This window comes from Corvus cornix, chromosome 1A (assembly GCF_000738735.6).
Source record: "Corvus cornix cornix isolate S_Up_H32 chromosome 1A, ASM73873v5, whole genome shotgun sequence".
Taxonomy (NCBI): domain Eukaryota; kingdom Metazoa; phylum Chordata; class Aves; order Passeriformes; family Corvidae; genus Corvus; species Corvus cornix.
In genome coordinates, this window is record NC_047057.1 from 21,801,836 (window position 1) to 21,821,914 (window position 20,079).

The following is a 20,079-nucleotide window of genomic DNA, read 5'->3' on the forward strand; positions in this document are numbered from 1 at the left end:
GTTCCTTTTTCTGTTGAGCTCCTTTCCCTTTTCTCCTGATTGCTTTGGGAGTGGCAGTGGGAATCCTTCATTCAAATAGGCAGAAAAGAGACTGACTAGAGACTAAAGTATTTCTTCTTAAGAAAAAGAAAATGCTTTCTGAGCTTCCTGGAAGGCTGCAGTAATAGCATAAAAAAAAAGGAAAGGCAGAAGAAAGCCAAAGGAAGCATCCCACCGGAAGAAAGAAAAATTTTCTTCCTTGGCCGAGAAGAGTGCGTGAGGCAAGTTCGTAAATCTGCTATAATGTTTTAAAAAAAAACCCAAAACCTGGGGGGCTGTAGTGTGGGGAGGGTAGGAAAAAATTAAAAAAAAGGCAGGGGGGATGTACCCAAACAGAGTTTGTAAATCTTGGTCCTGATCCCTGTATCAGAAGAAGTATGAGTGTTGAACAGATGGTGGTGTCTGATTCCTTTCTCACCTCTCCTTTCCTGATACATATACCTGTAATTTAGGCTATCAACATTTTTGCACATTCCTAAGACAAAGTTCAAAACTTGGCTTAGTGTTCCAGGCCCAGAGGAGAAAGCAAAACACGGAAGCTGGATGAAAGCCTGAGATGTTTCCAGGAAGATGCCTACATAAATGGTGCCAAGCATTAGGAATGTAATACACTGGTGAGGTGAAAGAGGAATGTGTCAGAGGCTCTGTGCAAAGTAGGAGCTCATGAGGCAAACCAGGAGCATTACAGCAGAAATAAGTGACACAGCAATGGGAGGACTTCTGGACAAATCCTTGAATGAAAATGTAGGAAGGGACTGTAGCGAAATGGGGAATAGAGTTTTTGCATTTGACACAATATTGATTTAGTCATTTGCATTTTCCAGATCAAGGGCTTTTAAATATCTGATTTTTTTTATATAGAGAAAAAGATTCATTTGTTTGTCCTGCCTGCTAGTCCCATGGTTCCAACAAGGCCAACTCCGTGGGTGTTCCAATCGTGCTAGTTTAATCTTAATTTCTTTCAATTTATCTTAAATGCAAGTTCCTAGGGGAAAAAATGGTGCAAAAGGAATAAATGTGGTGGCATCATGATGACCCCCACAAACCAACAGTGTTCTCCTTTGTGGACATTTGCTTTCAAGGAAAAGTAAGCTTCCCAAGCCTTCCAGGTCTGATATCTGCCTACTAAAGGATTTACATTATTACTGGATAGATGCTTAACTATATTGAAGGACAGTTTCAGCTTTAATAGTTGTATTGATTGTATTTTTATGTTTTAAATAACAGTTAAAGTAAGGTATCCTGTGGAAATATACATGAAGTGAATGTGCATGTGAAGCAGTGCTTGATCAGTGCCCATTAAAAGGAGTTACAGTTCTGTCTCAGCACAGTTACCGTGTCAGCTCTTTCCCCAATAGTCAGTCCCTTTGCTATAAAATTTATGCCACATAATTCTTTTTCTTCAGTCATAGCTGTGCATTGAATCAAAAGGCGGAGAAATTTTTCATGTTTCAGAGAAATAATACAAACTTCTTTGATGTCTTAAACAGGAAGACTGGTCTCACAAAAAAAAAAAAAAAAAAAAAAAAAAAAAAAGGCCAGTAACATTAGGGTAGCTGTAAGAATAACCAGGCTACAAGTGTACTTGAAAATTCTGTTGTATCTGGAGATGATAAAATTTTTATTTCTGCAGTCAGAGGCCAGCTAACTGACCATTTCTGCCAGCTGTCTCTTACTGGCACTACTGTAGAAGAACATCTCAATAACATAGAAATCTCTGTTGATTGAGAACAATAAAGATAAAACTCACAGACACACCCAAAAAAAAAAAAAAAAAGAAAAAGAAAATCACCTTTGCATGGACTTCTCATGAAGGCAAAATTCTGGATTTTGGTGAGAATGTTTTTCCAGGGCTGGCACTGTAAGCTTGGGTTCTCAGAGAGTGAAACCTGGCTCAACATTTTATGTTTTGGCACTGTGATGCCAGGTATAATGAGAAACCACATCCTTGTGGGGCTGGATAACGTGTTGCAGAATGGCAGTGGCTGTCACTGGGAAGCCATGTGGAGCTGATAGCAGGATGGGAAAGCTCTGACATAAAAGCATTCTCTTCTCTCAGGTTTCCCAGCTTCTGTTCTTTAATTTTCCTGGTCACTGACAGAGTTTTTCACTGGAAATGTGACTGGAAGTGCCTCACAGACTGGTGCACATCTATGACCAGTGCAATCCAGAAAAGAAAAGACACTGAGGAGATAATTAGTTCCTCCCAGGGAATTGGTGGGAGGGCAGTACCTCACTAGTCAGACTTCTGGTCTCCCTCCATTAGAAGAAATTGATATTTTAAACAGTTCATAAATTGTGCATGTCAGGAATCAGAATTGATAGGCTGGAAAGAGAGAACAAACAAAATTTCTACATTTTGATACACTGAATTTTCTTTCTACCCGCACTTACTTCATTCTTCGAAGGTTTCTCAGGCTTTCCTAATCAAAAGACTACCTAAGCCTGAGGGAAAAGCACAAATGCCTTTTCCAAAGTTGCTTCCTTGTTGCTTTATATGTTTTTCAGAAATGAAAAATATTTAGTAGCAAGCTAGATATTTTGAATATTAATTACATCTTACTTCATTTCCTGTTTTGGTATTCCTGTGTATGCATACCTTCTGATGTATTATGGTGGCCCACAGGCTGGAAAATCCTTCCCCAAGTTGGAAGGGGAAGAGACGGGCGGCAGGGGGGGGCTGGTTTCAGAGTTGCCAAGACTTTACAGCTTTCAGAAGAGCGTGAACTCATCATTGCTTAGGTAAAAATTCTCATTTAAGTGGATGATATCTGTAACTAAACTTGGAAATACATCTATACCTTCTAAACTTCAGAGTATTTTCAAAAGCCTTACAAATTACATTTGTGTCCCTCATTATCTTTAACACTCAACAAAGGAAGTCAGTATGACTATTCGTATTTTGCAAAAAGGGTAATAAATTAGAAACTTAAATCAGGACCTTTTTTCAGCTTTTGCTCTTCGTGTTTTTAAGGAATAACTTACTTATTTTTTCACCATTTAACATTTTTTTTAATGTCCTGAAAGTTCCTTGGTATGCTACTGGTGCTTTCTATCATAAACTTGAAGCAATATAATAGCACTGCCCTTTAATAAAAACTAGGCATTTTTGTCCTTAAATTTTAACATGCTCATGTTATGTCTTATTTAACTCATTGTTATTTTCTCATTTTAGCTTGTGCTGCATTTGGTGTACAATGTCTTCAGTGAGAAATATACTTTTTGTTACTGTTTCTGGTAGGGCAAGTAAAGCCGAAGGAAGTACAAACATCCAGTTGCTGTCTGAGTGACTAAATTCCTGATCAATAGTGCAATAAAGGCTTCTGCAGGAACATAAAATGCAGTTCGTAGAAAAGCTGTTCCCCCTGCCATACTCAGCAGAGAAAGCATTATGACGATGCCCATTTATCAAGAGCAGTCAAGGTATATAAACTCAACGGGGTCTTGTGTCTTAGGCGTTAGGGATACCAGCCCTAGAAGGACTAAACCATTGTGTATTGCTATGTATTGAGCCTCCTTCCAGGTGGCAAACAGCTGCACCTTTTTATAAAACTTCTAAAATAAATTTGAAGTGCTTGCTTTCAGCCGATAAGTGTTATATTTAATTGAACCGTTCTGCAAATGTTATAGCTCAGGCACCCAGAAAGATGGTGAATATTTAATATATTTGTTTTGTATTTCCACCCATCAGCAGAATAATGAAATTCCTTAACTACTTCTCTTTAACTTGCCTGAAGAAAGCACGGTATGTTGCTAAATCGCTTTTCACTAGCCCTGCCGAGAAACAACTTTAATCCTTGTTAGAAAATTGCAGAGTCTGGGCCTGACAAAGAGCTCATGCCTGGCGCATTGTGAGCGCTGGGAGCGGGGCGAGGGGAGCCCTTTACAGCTGCGTGCCTCCAGCCCGCCTGAGCTGGACTATTTAGGCGAGGAGGTTTGTCAATTCCTCCTGACAATGGAACGAGTTTTTCAGTGCCTGTAGCTGCGCCGAGCCCCGTTGGGGATCAATGCTGGCCATTCAAGCTGCACCCTCTTTCATTGCTTTGGTTTGTTAATTTAAGACTAAAGGTCTGCTGAAGGGGTTTAGGGTGTTTAAGAAAGCTGATGAACTGTTTAAGAAATCTGATGAACTGAGAGCGTTTATAGCCCTGGTGTGGCAACTATTGGCACTGAGGGAGCTGTGTCCTTGTTGACCCTCTTGTTATTAAAAATGCACAAGTGCTGCGCTTCTCAATATTTCAACACTCTTTCATTGTCAATACCACCTTCTGAGCCCTTCAGCTTGTTGCTTGCTCTAAAGATCTTCTTAGATTGGGTTTGAAAACTTCACCTTAAACACTAGATTAGACTGATGTTCTGTTTTCCGTGCTCCTGTTGATTTGTTGAACCTTCCCAGGGCTGGAAAGCAAGTAGCAGCTTGATGGGGAGACGGGCTGCTAATATGATTTACCAGTGTACAGTCATGCACAATAAGTGTGAATAAATACAAGGGTCTCACAGAGTCAACCCTAGCCTTTCCTTTTCTCTTATTTTTTACTTTGAAAGAGGTATCTCAGGAAAATGAAGTGAGTAATGCATGCCCTTACAGGAGCTGGATGGGCTATGAATAAGGAGAGAGGAGGAAATAGCGAGGCAAACATTTTTGTTGAAGTGGTTGGCTGCTGTTATTTGCTGATTTGGAAAAAATACATAAGCACTTACTGCTTTACCCTTGCATAGAGAACAGCAAAGAGTGTGGCAGTAGTACCATATAATGAACATCTGCAAGAGATGCATTGTCCTTTCACTGCTGTTGTTACTAACGGGAAAATTACTTTTTCTTAAAACCAGTTAGAAGCAATTGGTTGTTGTTTTAACTGGATAATCTCAGGACAATTATCTAATCACTCAAGTTTTTGGGGTTTGCAATAGATTCCCATCAGCCACAGTAGATCCATCCCTGCCTCTATAACATGCTCACGGTTGTCAAAACATGTGGCCTTGGATTCTCTGAGAGGAATTTGCAATGCTGTGCTTTTTAACAGACTCCAGAAAGAAGTTATAGGGAAATATTTTTTTTCTTGTTATGAAGTCTTGCAGATTTATGTTTGTACAGCTTCAGCCTATACTAAGTCCTCAAAACTAGTGGATATAAGACCAGTCCTGAACAAAAATCCTACCCACAAGTACCTCTGGGAGGATTCTAAAAATATACTGGATGTGATTTTTATTAAAAATACTGTGACAATTAAAAATAAAAATGCATTTTTTTCTAATAAAATAACAGTTATATTTTTTCTGAACAAGGTATGTTGACAGAAGAGCAAGTACTCTAGTATCATTTCACAGTCACCAAATTAAACATTTGTACTGGAAGTTTAATGCATCGAAGCTAGTCAGGAAAACATATTGTATTGGTTTCATTCATAAAGTTGAATAGAAAATTAATTTCCTCCAATGTCTTAGCTTTGTTTTCAGTGTATGTAAGAATATCACAGGTATGCAGGGAGAGTTGAAGTTTTACTGCGTCCATCCTAAGTAAGTTACTTGGCTGGGCTTTAAAACACATTTTGCCAGAAAACTGGAACAGTCTATTGTCAGTAATCTGTCACTGTTCAGTATTGCTGCATGGGAAAATCAGTCTCAGAATTTTCAATCCTGTCTGTAGTTTGTTTGTCTGAGCAAGTTTGAGCCCATTCTGCTTTCTATTTGATACAAAAGGATACATCATGGATGCATTACTGGATTTCTCTTATGGAAGAATATCCGTTTTCAAACAGTAGAGTCTGAGTGATAATACAGTTTTTTGGCTTATCTTATTGCATTTGGGTAGAATGTTTGATGTAGGAATTTTTATGTTTATTTAGATCAATAGAGTTCCCCAATTAATAAGCACAATCATATTTTATTTTCTAGACATCTGTATACATAAAAGACCCGTCATATAGTTTACAGCTACCACTTAGTAACAGCTCTGTCACATTAAAAATATTTTGCAGCTACTTACAAAGGAAATCAATATCAGCATGAATGTTTTGGATTAAATAATGTAAATAGGATAAGAATGTCATTCAGTGATTTAAAAAACAGTATTTTATGGATATCCAATCAGTCCCACATTTTAGTGAATAAATTAAACTACTTTTACGAAATATGTAGCTATCTGCCTTTTTTATGGTGCGTTTTTTCATTTCTGCAAAATAGTAAATTAATAGGAGAAACTCTAAAAAGGTAAAAGTAATTTATTTCCAGTGATTTATAATTAAAATACAATTTAACACATTCAAAAAAATAAACAGAAGAATTATTATGTGAATATCTAATTTCAAACATCTTAAAACTGATAGTTATAATGTGATGAGACCGTTACCTGTAAGGAAAAGGTATTTGTAGTTATTTACTGTATGTCTTTCAAGCTTTTTACAGAGACCTTACATTTTGATGGAAGAATTCTATTTCTTTCTTTTGTTACATCCAGTAGCAAGTAATTTGTCTTCATATTTTCAGTATATATTTTATTTTATTTGTTAATGTGGAGGTGGCTAATGAGACGTTAGATACTTTCTTTGAATTACTTTCACAAAATATACCTTGCCTAACATGCTGCGTTTTAAAATACACACGATTTCCTCTCTTTGCATATCGCTGTATTTTGTGAAGACACAGGAAATTTTATTAGAAAAGAATTTAAGCCTCTTTCCTGTGGGAAAAGAGACTAGAAACAGAGCTATGACACAAACTCTTTTAATCTCTCACTGTTAAAATTAAAAAAAGAAATCCCTTCCTTTTTACAGTCTGACTAAATGACATCTGGTTGTGATTTTACAGGAGGGGGAAGGAAAATGCTACAACTATATTTAGTAAAATCTCTTCTAATCCAGTTAATGTGAAAGAACTATTACAGTAGCTATTTGGAACTGAGCATTTTTTTACATAGACACCAACAGCAGAGGGCTTATTCTTAACCCATCCGTTTGTGAAGTGTTGAGTGAAAACATACCCCTGCCTAAGACATAAAAAGGAAATAAGGTAGGCTGTCATTATAATTAGTAATTACTGTAAATCAAAACCTTAATATGATTATTTTGGGAAGGGTGGAGTGGTGTTTTGATCTTACTTAAATACAGTTTCCATTAATTTCTGCTTTTTTTTACTTAATGATGAAGTGAGTAAAGAAAAAAGAAAAGAAAAGACAAATTCCTTATTCTCTGATACTGTTTTCCTGTTTGGATTGAAAAATCTAGTCATTGTAAATTCTCTCTCAAGATACCCTACCTGTTTTTATCCTTGCTGTTTCAGCTGTCAATTCTCTCCTGTAATTGTATCTTTAATATCCATTCTCACTGACAGATAACAAAGTGCATAACACTATTTTGCTTGAACATGTTGTAACTGTAAGATAAAATGGCAGGTGCTAATTCATGTAAAGAACGGTCTAGGTCAAGTTATTTGATTTCCTACTGACCCATGCAATTCTCGTAACAGGAAATTATATCATTGTTGACTTCAAGTGCTGATCTGTGATCATTTCAAAGTGTTTCATTACCTCTCATTACCAAATCTGTTAAATGAATACTGCAGTGTTATTTGGTGGTGTTTGTTGTTGGTTTTTTTTATCCTTCTTTTCAGCAATGGTATAGCAACTCCATGAAAGTCATATGTATGTGGTTGGCTGATAGATTAGATGTTCAGCTTCACATCTACCAGCTGAAGACTCTCATCAAGATAGTGAAGGTAAATAAAATGTTGTTTGCATTAGACTGCATAGTTAATAGAGAAAAGTAATAAAGTAATAACATGGAGGATCACCCCAAGAGTTAGAAAATGTGGAATAAATTTGTAAACTTATGTAGTTTTATGTTGGGATTTTTTTTCCCCACAGTTGTAGCAAATTCCGGGAGTAAAATAGCTTAAAAAAACCTTTCATGTTAATTATATGTGCACTATTATTTGTCATAAATTCTGGACTTGGGGAAAATTAAGATCATTCCAAGAAATTTTACAACTAGCTGTACAGCATTCTTATATGATTATTCTTACTAAATTATTGTCTTGTTGCTGATTTTTTGGTTTACCAAAACTTTTAATTTTTGTTTACTGAATAATTTCAATAATGTTCTTTCTCCATTTTTCCCCTTCTCCTAAAAAAAATGAACTATTTTCTTTTTTATGCACATCTAATTACTAGGTTTAATTGAAAACAGTATTTCGTTTATTAGATAACATTTTCTAGTCTTTCATACTCAGGGATAAGTATCAATAGAAATACCAATCCCTCCAGTTCAGTCCTCAGTCATTTACATTGGCCAATGTCAAATGCTTCTGAGCAAAGTTTAATATGCCTTGAAATAGGCAATTTTGGGTTAACCTTCCATAAAAGAAAGTTTCCTCCTAGCTCCCTTTCAGATCTTAGTTGATACCTTTAGGCAAGAGACAGAAAACCATTTCAGATTTTTTTTCTTTTAATTCTGTCTTGTTTAACTTTGGACATTCTTGTTATCTGTACAAATGTGGAGTAAGAAACACCTGTTGTCAGTGGTGACTTGGATTTTTTGAAAATATTTTCTCATGAAGTTCATGCAAGACTGTAAAGTCAGAAGCATTTTAACTTGTGGTCACCAGAATTGCAACTTCAACGTTCAGGATTCACTAGCCAAAAAGGAACAGAACAGAGAGAAATGCAAGAAAACAGTCATAATAACGATGGCATCACGGCTCCCTGAAACACCCAAGCTTAGCTTTGCTCTTTTTGACCTTAACTAATTTCTCTGGAAGCAGGATTTGGCTCTTCACTGGGTTGTGTGTCCAAACGGCAAAAGCAGTTTGCTATTCCTTGTTGAAATTAATGGCTCTTGTGAAACGTTTAAAGCTATTCTCAAGTGAATCATAGAATGATAAAATGGTTTGGGTTGGAAGGGACCTGAAAGATCATATAGTTCCAACCCCTCTGCCATGGACAGGGACACCTCTCACTAGACCAGGCTGCTCAGAACTCCATGCAGCCTGGCCTTGAAGACTTCCAGGGATGGGGTATCCACAACTTACCTGGGCAACCTGTTCCAGTGCCTCACCACCCTCACAGTAAAGACTTTTATGAATACCTAATCTAATCATACTCTCAGTTTGAATCCATTCCCTCTTGTTCTATCACTACCTGCCCTTGTAAAAAGTCCAAGGTAGTTGTCATCCTCTGAGGAAAAAGATGGGTGTTACGGGGTCTAAAACCAGTGCCCCATGAGATCTAAGAATGGGTGGACTAAGTTGTACGAGAGAAATATCATCAGGCAGATTAAAGGAAGCTCTTACAAAACCGAATTTCAGGTGAATGAGCAGCACTGCCAATCCACCTTCCCTCTGCCACCTGGCACACTGGTTAGCCTTGTTCAAAAGCAGGAGGCTCCTGCTGGAGGTGGGAATACTGCTTCTGGCAGTGGCCTTTCTGTGCCCATATACCTGATTTGCTGTGCTCAACTGTGTTATTCCATGGCACCTTCTGTGGATATTAAAGACTGAAGATTATGTCAATCATGTTGGTTCTGGAAAACAGAACATTGTGCGGGCTTTGGTTTTGGTGGGTGAAGAAGATAGAACCAGTAAAATAGGAACTTAGCAGACAGGAGGCTGCTGGGAAATACGAAACAATCATTCAAGTAGAGTATCATAAGAAACTTTTCCTGCTGCAGCCAAGCTGGGGAGAGACGTGGGGAGGCACAGTTCCTCCAAACTAGAGTGAATGAAGGCACTTTTCTGTTTGCTTTAGGGAAAAAAAAAAAACAAAACAAAAAAAAACAAACAAAACAAAAAAAAAAAACCTAGGAAGCTGTATTGTTCCTGTCACTGCTTGAAAACATTTAAAGAAAAAATACAAAATAAATTTTAAAAATTAAAAATAAATAAATAAATAAAAAACAAACCCAAATAAGTAGGAGGTCATTTTTGAAGGACACAGGATGAGTAAGAGAAATATCATTCTTTCAGATTTGGATGCAACAAGAGTAGTGGCATTATTAAGAAAGACTCGAAGAAGAAAGATTGTTCCCTTTATTCTCTTTAAAGGCTTATGATGGCATAAGGGTTTCATTAGATGTCTGAGACACGTGCAGAGGGATGTGACTAAAGAAGGGTCAAGGACCAAGAAAGTTAGGGAGAAATGAAAAATTAAGCTTGGAAGTGAACATTATTATCCTGCAAAACTATGTCAAGAGAAGAGCAATGTCTGAACCCCAGAGTGCTGGTCTGAGAATGGGAAGAATACAATGTAAAACTGAAGGAAATTGCTGTAGGACCCATTAACAGCATCAAAGCAAATTGAATGCACAGTGTTACAAAAAGGGAATGCAATGGTGACACTTGAAAAAGACCAGGCGGGGTACTCGCAGGAGTGCGTGAGCAAAATATAAGCTGCATCCATTGACTCTGACGTTGACCTGTGAAAGTCAACTAAATCTCAGTTGCAGTGATTCAAGCAAGGTTTAAATAATCATCATAGTGGCGGAAAAAAACCTCCCAACTGAATGTTACCCATTTTAAGAGTGGTCTTTTGCAGTTCTCTGAAGTATTGAGTGAAACAAGATCAAACCTTTTCTTTCTCTAAGGGTTGTACATAGTCTTCTCCTCAGGCAGAGGAATGGGCCTGATAGCCCTTAATTATCTTCCATTTTCTTTTCCCCATATTCTCCTCCAAAACATTCAGAATTTGTAGTGATAGTGTACATAAAATAAGAAACTACCTAGATCAACTTGTCCTTTTTAAGCCTTTAAGGGTAACATCAGGGAAGATTATTTCAAATGTGTTACAGCTTAAAAATAAAGTATGCAGGTGATTTTTCCATGTGCTTACTTGAACATAGCGTTGATGAATAAAACAATAGCACTCAAAATTCTTACATGATGGAAAATCAAAGAAGAAAGTGGTATCTGCTGGTTCATAGCAAGAATGAATACAAGGGAAATAAAATCTTCTGAAGTGAAAAAAAAAAGTAGATGTGAATCAAAATGACTTAGAATGTAAGTCAAAATGATTTACATTCTAAGTCACAGAGACTTGGAATGTAAATCAACTAAGTAGTCACCTGAGAAATTGTGACACTGTATAGTATAGATCATAATCTATATTCATTCATAGAGTATATATTATAATATATGATATAATCATTATTTTTCCACATTTGACATATAGATGTAAAGATAAAGATAAAGATAAATAAAATTCCCCTATGAGGAAAAGGTCTGGCATTTACATTTTCTGTGAAATGACAGAACTGGACTACCTGTAGTCAAATTCACATTTCAATAGGTATTTAGAAAAATTCTCAGCTGGCTTCTTATTGAATAAATGTAACAAATGGAAGTTACTGAGAAATCAGCAGTTAGAGTAAGCTGTAGCACAAAATACAATCTCTTAATAGAATGACCAGCAAATTAGAATCTCTAGAGTTTGTAGAAATCTCATGCAGCCCAAAAACTAAGACCGCAAAATCCTTATCAAGGCGGTAAGTCCCTAACCTGCAGGAGGACTAAAGCTGGCCACTGCCATGCTAGCAGTACTCAGGCTTGCTGGGAGTCCAATTCAGGATGTTTTACTTTTGCCACAGAAAACCTACCGAGACTTCAGGTTGCAAGGAGTGCTGGAGGGGACGCTGAACAGCAAAACCTACGACACCGTGCACAGCCGTCTGACCGTGGAGGAAGCCACAGTCTCAGTCACTGATGCGGGAGGACTTCAGGGCATTACAATGAAAGACAGTGATGAGGAGGAAGGATGATTTTATTCCACAAAGCATTCAGAGATGGGGGGTGATGGTCTGAGGGTGGGGTTTATCTTTGCCTTGGGGTTTTTTGGAAACTTGTCCTTGTTAATGCATTTATAGTTTTGCCTTATGATATCGATGCAGAAATATAATTTGCTCCATTAAAAAAGAAAGTAAGATTATCAGAGGAAAAGTGCCAAGGACTTTTTGAGAATAATGGTTGTAGCATATTTTTATGTATAGCTTTGCTTAGGGCTGCAAGAACACTGGCATGGAGTTTGAGTTTCACTTGTGATTATGTTTCTTTCCCTTTTGTTTGCTACCATTCGTTCTTTTATCTCCATCTGATATTGATGTCCTGTGCAGAAACAAGATGTGTGTCTCACTTAAAATACAGCTATACAGGAAACCATTCTTGGAATGAGTCAATGCCCTAGGTAAAAAAATAGTGTATTTTCAGGATTACAATTTGTTTACCTTTTTTTGTGCTTAATTTTACATTACTATGTGATGTGCATTAAAAATTTTAATCTTGGTTCTTTGTATATTGAGGTTGGTATGTAAGTACAAAGAACTTCAAGGACAGTCAAACACAAACTGCTTAGGAGTGTTATGTCTATTCATTTTGCAAGTTTAAAGGTATCTCATCCTGTTGGATGTCAGTAAGCTTGCCATCTATGTTTGTATTTCTGTGAAAATTTTCAGGCAATAAGAACACATTTTGTCGTGGCCATTTACGTATCTACCCAAGTTTGTATAGAATTCTACAATTAAAAGATGTTTTCAGTATTTCAAACAATTTGAACCATTGTATGATTCCTCATGAGAATGAGTTTTTTGAAAGATTATTTCATTTATGTAGTGATTTATAGCAAATATGTTTCTTTTATAGAGCAGATATATATAGCAAACAAGTACCCAAGGACACAATGCCTTGATAAATGAAAAAAGCAAACAAAAACCTCTCAATAGCAGATGAACAGACAGGGCCCACTGCCTGTTTTTTGATGCCCTCAGTATGAACTGGAAAGAATTCAAATTTTCATCAGTCAAAACTCACACAGCTTACAAAAAATACAGCAGCTTTTTTTTTTTTTTTTTGGTGGGAGCATGACTGATTCCTGAGTTTATGTACACAAAATCAGAACACAGATGACACCCAAAGAGGTAATATAGGTTGCTGAGATCCTTGTTGAGCCATAGCATTACACCTGAGGGGCTTTACTGAGGGACTGGTGAGAGTTTGCAAGGGTGATGTGGGGTTTCCCTGCAAGAACAGTCTGTAGGACTTCAGGGATCTATTGCAAGCATTCAGGGCTGCAGGAACCGAGAATGAGAGCTGCAGGGAAAGTGGCTTTCAGCACACTTGGAAGCTCAGCCAAGCAGGGAAGGGCAAGTTACACTTCTCCTAGGTGTATAGGGAGAAATCCTAAGTGGCAATTTTTTTCTGTGGCAAACCAGCCTAATCATCACATGAGCTGAGGTGAATTCAGCTAAAACGAAGAACTGGGAGCTGGTAAGGAAGACCATTCTGCTCAGCTTTTCGTCACCATCTCTGCTGGGCTGGAGCCCCAGCAGTATTTTCCCCTATTACCAGGCTCCTAGGTGGGTTTGCTGATTTAGGTTTTCATAGCAGTTAAAGAATTGCATATTCCTTTCCTGTCATTTATCCTAGTTGTGCTGGTGTGTGGAAGCTGACAATGCTTGAAGGGCCATTTGGGACTCTGGCTGAGACCCAGACTTGGTAAGGGATAACCTGTCTGGGCAGGAGCTGCAGCCTCAGCCCCAGTCTGGCTGTGGCAGGGTGCAGAGGAAGCCAGGCTGTCCAACGTAACACCCATCTCCCAAACCCAACGAGGCAGAGAGATCAGTGTCAGTCAGGCACAGAGGGAGCTGTGTCTCTGCAAGAGTCTCCCTGCTTCCCCTCTCCCCATCTTTACATTCCTGAGACCCTGCAGAGGTGCCTGTGGAGAAGCCAGGTGTAAAGAGGTGAAGGCAGGTATCACTGCAGCGGCCCTGCAGTGCTTGCCAAGGCCTCCTAGTGCAGGGTTGTGCCAGGTCTGTGCAGGGCTTTCACTAGAAAGCATTAGATTTTTAAAGTTCCAAGGTGACACAAGAGTAGGAAGCAGTATCAAAATAGAACACTATCCCTAGCAAGCCACTAACATCATAGGGAGCTGGAGTGGGACCTGGAAACACCAGGACAGAAGTGCCTGTCGCCAGCACAGCCTAGGAGATAAGTGATGGGTCTATCTCCTTCAACAGAGTCCTGGCATTAGCCTCTCCGCCCAGCCCTGCTGTCTGAAAGCCCTGTGGGATATAGTGGTTTGCACTCACCTCCTCTTTGGGCTTTTCCTCTGTCCCAAGCTGCCCCCATGCCAAGAAGGATTTCCTGATTAGGCAAACAACTCTCCCTTATCAGTTTGGACAATTACAGAATAGATTGTAGTAATTTCACCTGTTAGGTCCTCGAGAGATTATAGGCCATCATGGTCCTGATGGGCATCACCTGGGACACCCACCCACAGCTTTTGCCCAGGGACTCAACCTCAGCTCTGTCCAGGGCTGCCAGCCTCTGCCCCAGTGATGGGAGAGGAGTGCTGGATTGTCACCTCAGCTACAGTCCCACCTGTGCTTGTTTATGGGCACTCTTTGTCCAGAACCTGACCCACAGATTGACTTCAGACCCTTGTGACCATCACAAACATGTTAGTGATCTGATCTCGGGGCTGCCACCACCTCTTCCCCTGCCTTGCTCCCTTAGGTGGGTGTGGTGGAACTGACCCTGACTGGTGGGGCCTTGTCCAGGCAGATGGGGGAGTCCCTCTCAGCTCCCTTTGCCTTAGGGAGCAGTTAACCCTGTCTACATCCTGACAAAACTTAAAAAAACAAATTAAGAAAAAACCCACCTGAACAAGGCTATGACTTTTTGTGGCTTGAAGTGGGCCTGAGTTACTCAAATTTCACAAAGCATTATACACGTACACCCCTCGTCAAGCATTTTGCTATACGGTTTCTTCTGCATGCAGTACTTGCAAGATATATTTGTCAGTAAGATGGAGATGAGTAAGGAAATGCTAAACAAACAAACAAAAACCTAAAAGAAAGATGATGATAATAAGGAAATAATAAAAAACAAAACCAAAAAAAACCCCAAACAAAAAAACAACCAACCAAAAAAAAAAAAAACCCAAAGGACACTGATGATATAAGCATGAAGAAGTTACAAGATATTTGGGAAAGATAAGTTAACTCAGACACTAAGCCTGGGATAAGTTATTGTTGAAGACACAGCACAGCAGACATCGGTGGAAGACAGGTACAAAAAAGACAGTGCTTCAAAGGTCCTTCAATTTATTTCAAATTCAAGGATATTTTTAGTATCTAGATTTGTGAAACCGTGAACCAACGTGAAGCTTGAGAAGGCCAGTGAGTACCTGCGTGACAGCTCCCGGCGTTAGGCACCGTCGCCTCCTGCAGCCAGGGCAGTGCCCTGGGAGGGCGCAGGGGCCGCCTCTACATCTGAGGTGTTTCAATGGAGCTGTGTGCCCGTCCCGAGGGAACGGCATCGCCGCTCGCTGTACGCCTTTGTGCGAGGCAGCCAGCGGCGCGCCCGCCGCGCTCTCCCGGGGCTGCGGGGGTCTCCGGGGGCACAGCCACTCTTCCTTAAGCAGGTGCGGAGTGCAGGGAGCCCTCAGGAAGGGGGCAGGAGCGGTCTCGTTTAATTCATTCCCCGTGAGTCTTAATGGCATAAAAGAGGCTTTAGAAGCCGAACCAGAAGAAGCCGCGACCAGGTGCGTGCCCCGCGCCGCGAGCGATGGGCCGGGGTAGGAAAGCGATGCTCGCAGGTGTCCCGCAGCCGGGCAAAGGGTGCCTGGGGCCAAGAGCCCGCTCCTCTCGCCTGTCGCTTAGCCCGGACAAGGAGACGATAGGCAAGGCAGCGGCTGGGGGAAACCACCGCGGCGGCCGGGCGACTTTGGAGCACTGAGCCTCTCACCTCCAGGCAAGCAAAGCCTCCGCCCCGGCCAGCTCAGGCCGCGCCCTTTGAGCCCGCACCGGCGGGTCCCGCCGCCGAGACTGGTGCTTGTAGAGCCGCCCCTCCCTTTAATCCCGACCGGGAGCGGAGGGCGGGCAGCCCCCGGCGCAGGAACCGGCGCAGCTTTGGAGGAACAGCCAGACCCAGAGGGCGAGTGGGTCCCGGGGCGCCGGTGCTCATCGAAGGCGCCCAGCGGAGCGGCCTCCCTCCCTCCGTGGCCCTGTGGACACGGCACCCACACAACGCTTCCTGGGCTCCCGGGGGGATCTCGGGTCAGGTGCCGGATGTTTCCAAGTTTTTGGGAAACTCCTCCTGGGACACACCAGACTCCCGGGGCAGAGGCCGGGGGGCGGGTACCAGTGTCAACTTTGGAGTGGGCATCAAATGCGGCTCCACGAGGGACACGGCGATGAGCGCGGCGGGCTGGGGAGGGAGTATAAGGCTGTGAGGAGGGTTCCTGCACAGAGAGTGCTCTTAGGCGCCTACCGAAGGGGGTTCAATCGGGCGTTTGACTGCCAGCAAAGGAGCACGGTGCAGACGGCGGAAGCCGCGCGGCAGCGGCGAGGCAGCCGGGGGGGACCGGGACTTCTTCTGTGCGAAACGGACGGAACCCGGGACGCCCGTGAGACCCGCAGAGACACCACGGCCGGCCTCCCTCCGGCACGAGCGCTGGTTGTTTTAACAGAGACTGGGGGAAGAAAACGCAGCTAAACAAACAAACAAACATGAAAAATCAATCACACACACAGAAAAAGTTTATGGTTTTTGCCTTAGCAGGTGTATTGTCGTGTCGTGCCCCCCCTTCTCTTCCTCCCCTCTCCGTTCCGAGTTGCTCAGTTGTCCCCTGTGTCTGTGCCCGGGTAGGGGCTCCGAGCGAGCAGCCGAGAAGGTAGGGAACCCTCCCCGGGCTCCATCCAGCAGCGGCTGCAACAGGGCACGACTCCTACTTTCGTTCTTATTTTCACGTTTCTCACTTGGCTTCTCCCGTTCTCTCAGCAGCGGCACATCGAAACAGGTCCCGCCGTAAACGAGCAGGGTTTTGTCCCGCTCCGTGTCCGGCGGACACCTTCCTGTCGCCATGACGAGCCCGGCGCACCCCGGTGCCGGGAATACAGCACACAGGCGCCCACACAGCGACCAACTCTTTGCTTTGCTCCAGGTTACCTCCCAATACACTGACAGAAAACGGAAACAAAAAATAAGTTAATTGCTCCTGATCCTATTCAGGAATCTTAAAAATAAATAGCTTCCCCCAGCCAAAGAGCGCAAGGCGTTCATTTAGCAGTAACGGGGCTAAACATTTGTTGAACTGGGAAAGGAACAAATGAGAAAGTGTCATTCATGGCTCCAGCTGCCGCTGGCCTCTCCCAGCCACTTCCACCAAGGGCCCTTTGGAGTTGATGACACCGCTGGGTCCCCTCACAGGCGGACTGATTAGATTAGACGTGATAGCTGCAGTCCACGTTCGGAGCTGGCACACTTAGCCAAATCGCTCGCGTGAATTACGGGAGGACCGGAAGCGCTACTTTAGAGGGTCACTTGTAATTTCGTTTATATGTGATTAAAGGCTTTATACGTGAAAAGGCTTAATTTGCACCAGTTTGGTTTTCGGTTTAGGAAGGTCTGTACAAAATGTACTGTACTGCCAAACTTTTTTTTACCTCCGGGAACACTTGTATTTTGCGGGTCAGTGTGAACTGTTTTTCTTCTGTGATGGATTCGGTTACAAATAGCAATACTTTATTCTTTTGCTTGCCGTGGAACTGCTACAGAAGGATGCCAACACACATTCACCGTATGGGAAGATTAGACGTAGTCTCCGAAGGTGTGTACACACGCACACACACATTTATATGATTTTCTTCCACCGGAGAAATTATCAGTGGAGAAAACGCGAATGTTACAACTTAAAAGCTGGGAAAGGCCAAGCGCCTTTGCCCACGCTCCAGAAACAGCAGAGCCCGAGGCTGCTGCGAGGTGTACCCGGGCTCTGCCGCCGAGCAGAACCGGAGCCGGGGCGGCGGCCATGGCCGGGGTCGGGGTCGGGTGGGCCAGGGAGCTGCGTCCGCCACCCCAGCAGCCGGGCGGGTGGCGGTAGCAGCAGATCCCCACCAAAAAGGACGGCGGCGCGGGATCTCCCCCACCACCGGCTGATAAACTGTGACGGTGGCTGGTCCACTTCCCCCCCCCCGCTGTAACTCCGCCGTTTATATTTTTACTTCCCTTCAAAAGACAGTAAACAACAAGTCCTGAGTAGGAATGAACAGCGAACCCTCCAGCACCGCAGCAGCCAGGCACTAATTCCCAATTTTAACAAACCAGGGCCAAGCGTTCCGCCGCGGCGGGGTCTGCGGGCGGGCGGGCAGCGGGGACGTGCGCGCAGCGCTCGGCGGCGGTGCGGCTGAGGGGAGCACGGCGCCCCTGCTCCGTGTCGGGGTAAATCGCCTCTTCACAAATCCCGCGGCCCGGGAGGGAACGTCTCGGGCTGAGGCGCAGCGAGAGCAAACTGGAGCTCTAGCAGCGAGTCCCGGCAGCGTCACTATTAATGACAACTATTACAACACTAATAATAGTAATCGGGGTCTGTCCAGCCGCCGTCGGGTCTGCCGATGTCGTGGCCAGAAGGGTGTTTTGTAACCTCCCTGGTTCCCTCCACGCTCGGGGTGCCCAGAGGCGTCCCGGAGCCAGGCGGGACGTTGCCGTCCCTGCCCTTACCCGGTCGTGAGGTGCCGGCTCCGGGCGCACGGAGGGAGCAGCCCCCTCGGGCAGCAGAGTTGCGGTAGAATACTCCCAGGAAAATATTAATACACGCAACAGAAGGTTAGCGGAGTTATTATCCTTTTCAATTCATTTTTTGCTTAAAAACGCAATGGAATTATTCATTTTATTAAGGAGGAAGAAATTAAAGATTAGGCTCTAAGGCGGTATTTTACCTCCTTCTAATCGCTTCTGGGATCGGATTGGAGTAATCCTGACCACGAGATGAATTCGCCGGTGACTCGGATTTTGAGTGCATGTAGAGATACGTTATGATAATAATGCAAGTGAGCAATATCAAGAACATAGCTTAGGAACGAATGAAACACAAAGCCGATTACGGGGAAAAAGAGAACAGCAGCTTTCCCGGGCAGAACACGAAATCAACTCGAGACAAAACTTTTGCCCTTAATTCCTGAGACGGTTTGTAACTCTGGGAGGTCGGCCGGCCTGCTCCTTCCCTGCCCGACCCCTTCTGCTGGGACTCGGTACGTGCTGCCAGACTGGAGGGAGCCCGGGCCCGCCGTGCCCCCCAAAAGAAACCGGCCGAGAGGTTCCTTACTGCCACCTTCAGAGCCTGTAAATCTCTCTGCCTCGGAAAAAACAACCTTGCACCAGCACGACTGCAGGATATTTGCGGCTCGGCAAATACGTAAAACATAAAAAGATGTGGTCCGAGAGAGCAAGGCAAAGCTCAGGACAGGACTAAAAGGATATGTCGAGGTTGATTTTAGTAACTCTATCTATATTGCGAGCAACACCAGCATCTAGCAAGGCTCCATCTCGGAGACAGAACAGGCGGAAACCCCCTCTCCCCCCCCCAAAAAAATGCTGCTTTTAGATCGCTACTGAAAAATCAGGCATTAACATAAGTTTTCATGAGAGGTACTGAAAGAAAGGGAGGTATATCCGTAAGGAAGTAGCGGATAATAAAGCTACCGCTTCTCCAAAAGTGTATCTCAACATTGAGACCAGTATAATTGCAATGGCAGGGCTGTAATTGCTGCTTTGGGATATTTACCCTGCTCAAATGACACTACGTATTTTACTTTCAAACACATGTCAAAAAGTCAATCCCAAAAAGACCAGTTAAGAACAAGCTGTTAACATATTAAGGATATGGGATTTGAAGCCTCTAAAACCCACTCAACAATAATTCCCTTCTTCAGCACCAATCAAGAGGAAATTTGCCTAGATTGAATTAAATGTAAATTGCTCTGAAGGAGGAAATTCTCCTCTGGCGGACACAAAGTACGAGAGAGACACCGACACTCCGAAGAAGCGGGCAGCCCGGGGCAGCTGCCTCTCACGGCGCTGGGGGGGCCACGGCTCCGGACCCTCGCAAGTCCACGATCCCTCCTTCCTCCGGGTAAGAGGGGGGCGGCTGCAGCAACCCGATCCGAGGCAGCAATTACGGTCTTAACGTCCCGACCCATCTGCCACGGGCAATTGCGGGGGAGAAGCAGGTGAGCGGTACAGCCCCAGTCAGCGGCCTCCCACCTAGATCAGGGGAAAACA

At 42.9% G+C, this 20,079-nt stretch overlaps 1 protein-coding gene across 24 annotated transcripts in view; it reads left to right on the forward strand.

Annotated features, from left to right (window-relative positions):
- The window catches only part of CADPS2 (calcium dependent secretion activator 2), a 292,479-nt gene extending 279,906 nt beyond the window's left edge, over positions 1-12,573 (forward strand). For all 24 annotated transcript variants that reach the window (XM_039570658.1, XM_039570672.1, XM_039570661.1 and 21 more), the window contains 2 exons: positions 7,648-7,752; positions 11,613-12,573. In XM_039570658.1, the coding sequence (XP_039426592.1) occupies positions 7,648-7,752; positions 11,613-11,783 (276 nt within the window). In that variant the 3' untranslated portion in view covers positions 11,784-12,573. The remainder of the gene's footprint in view (positions 1-7,647; positions 7,753-11,612) is intronic.
- The last annotated feature ends 7,506 nt before the right edge of the window (positions 12,574-20,079 follow it).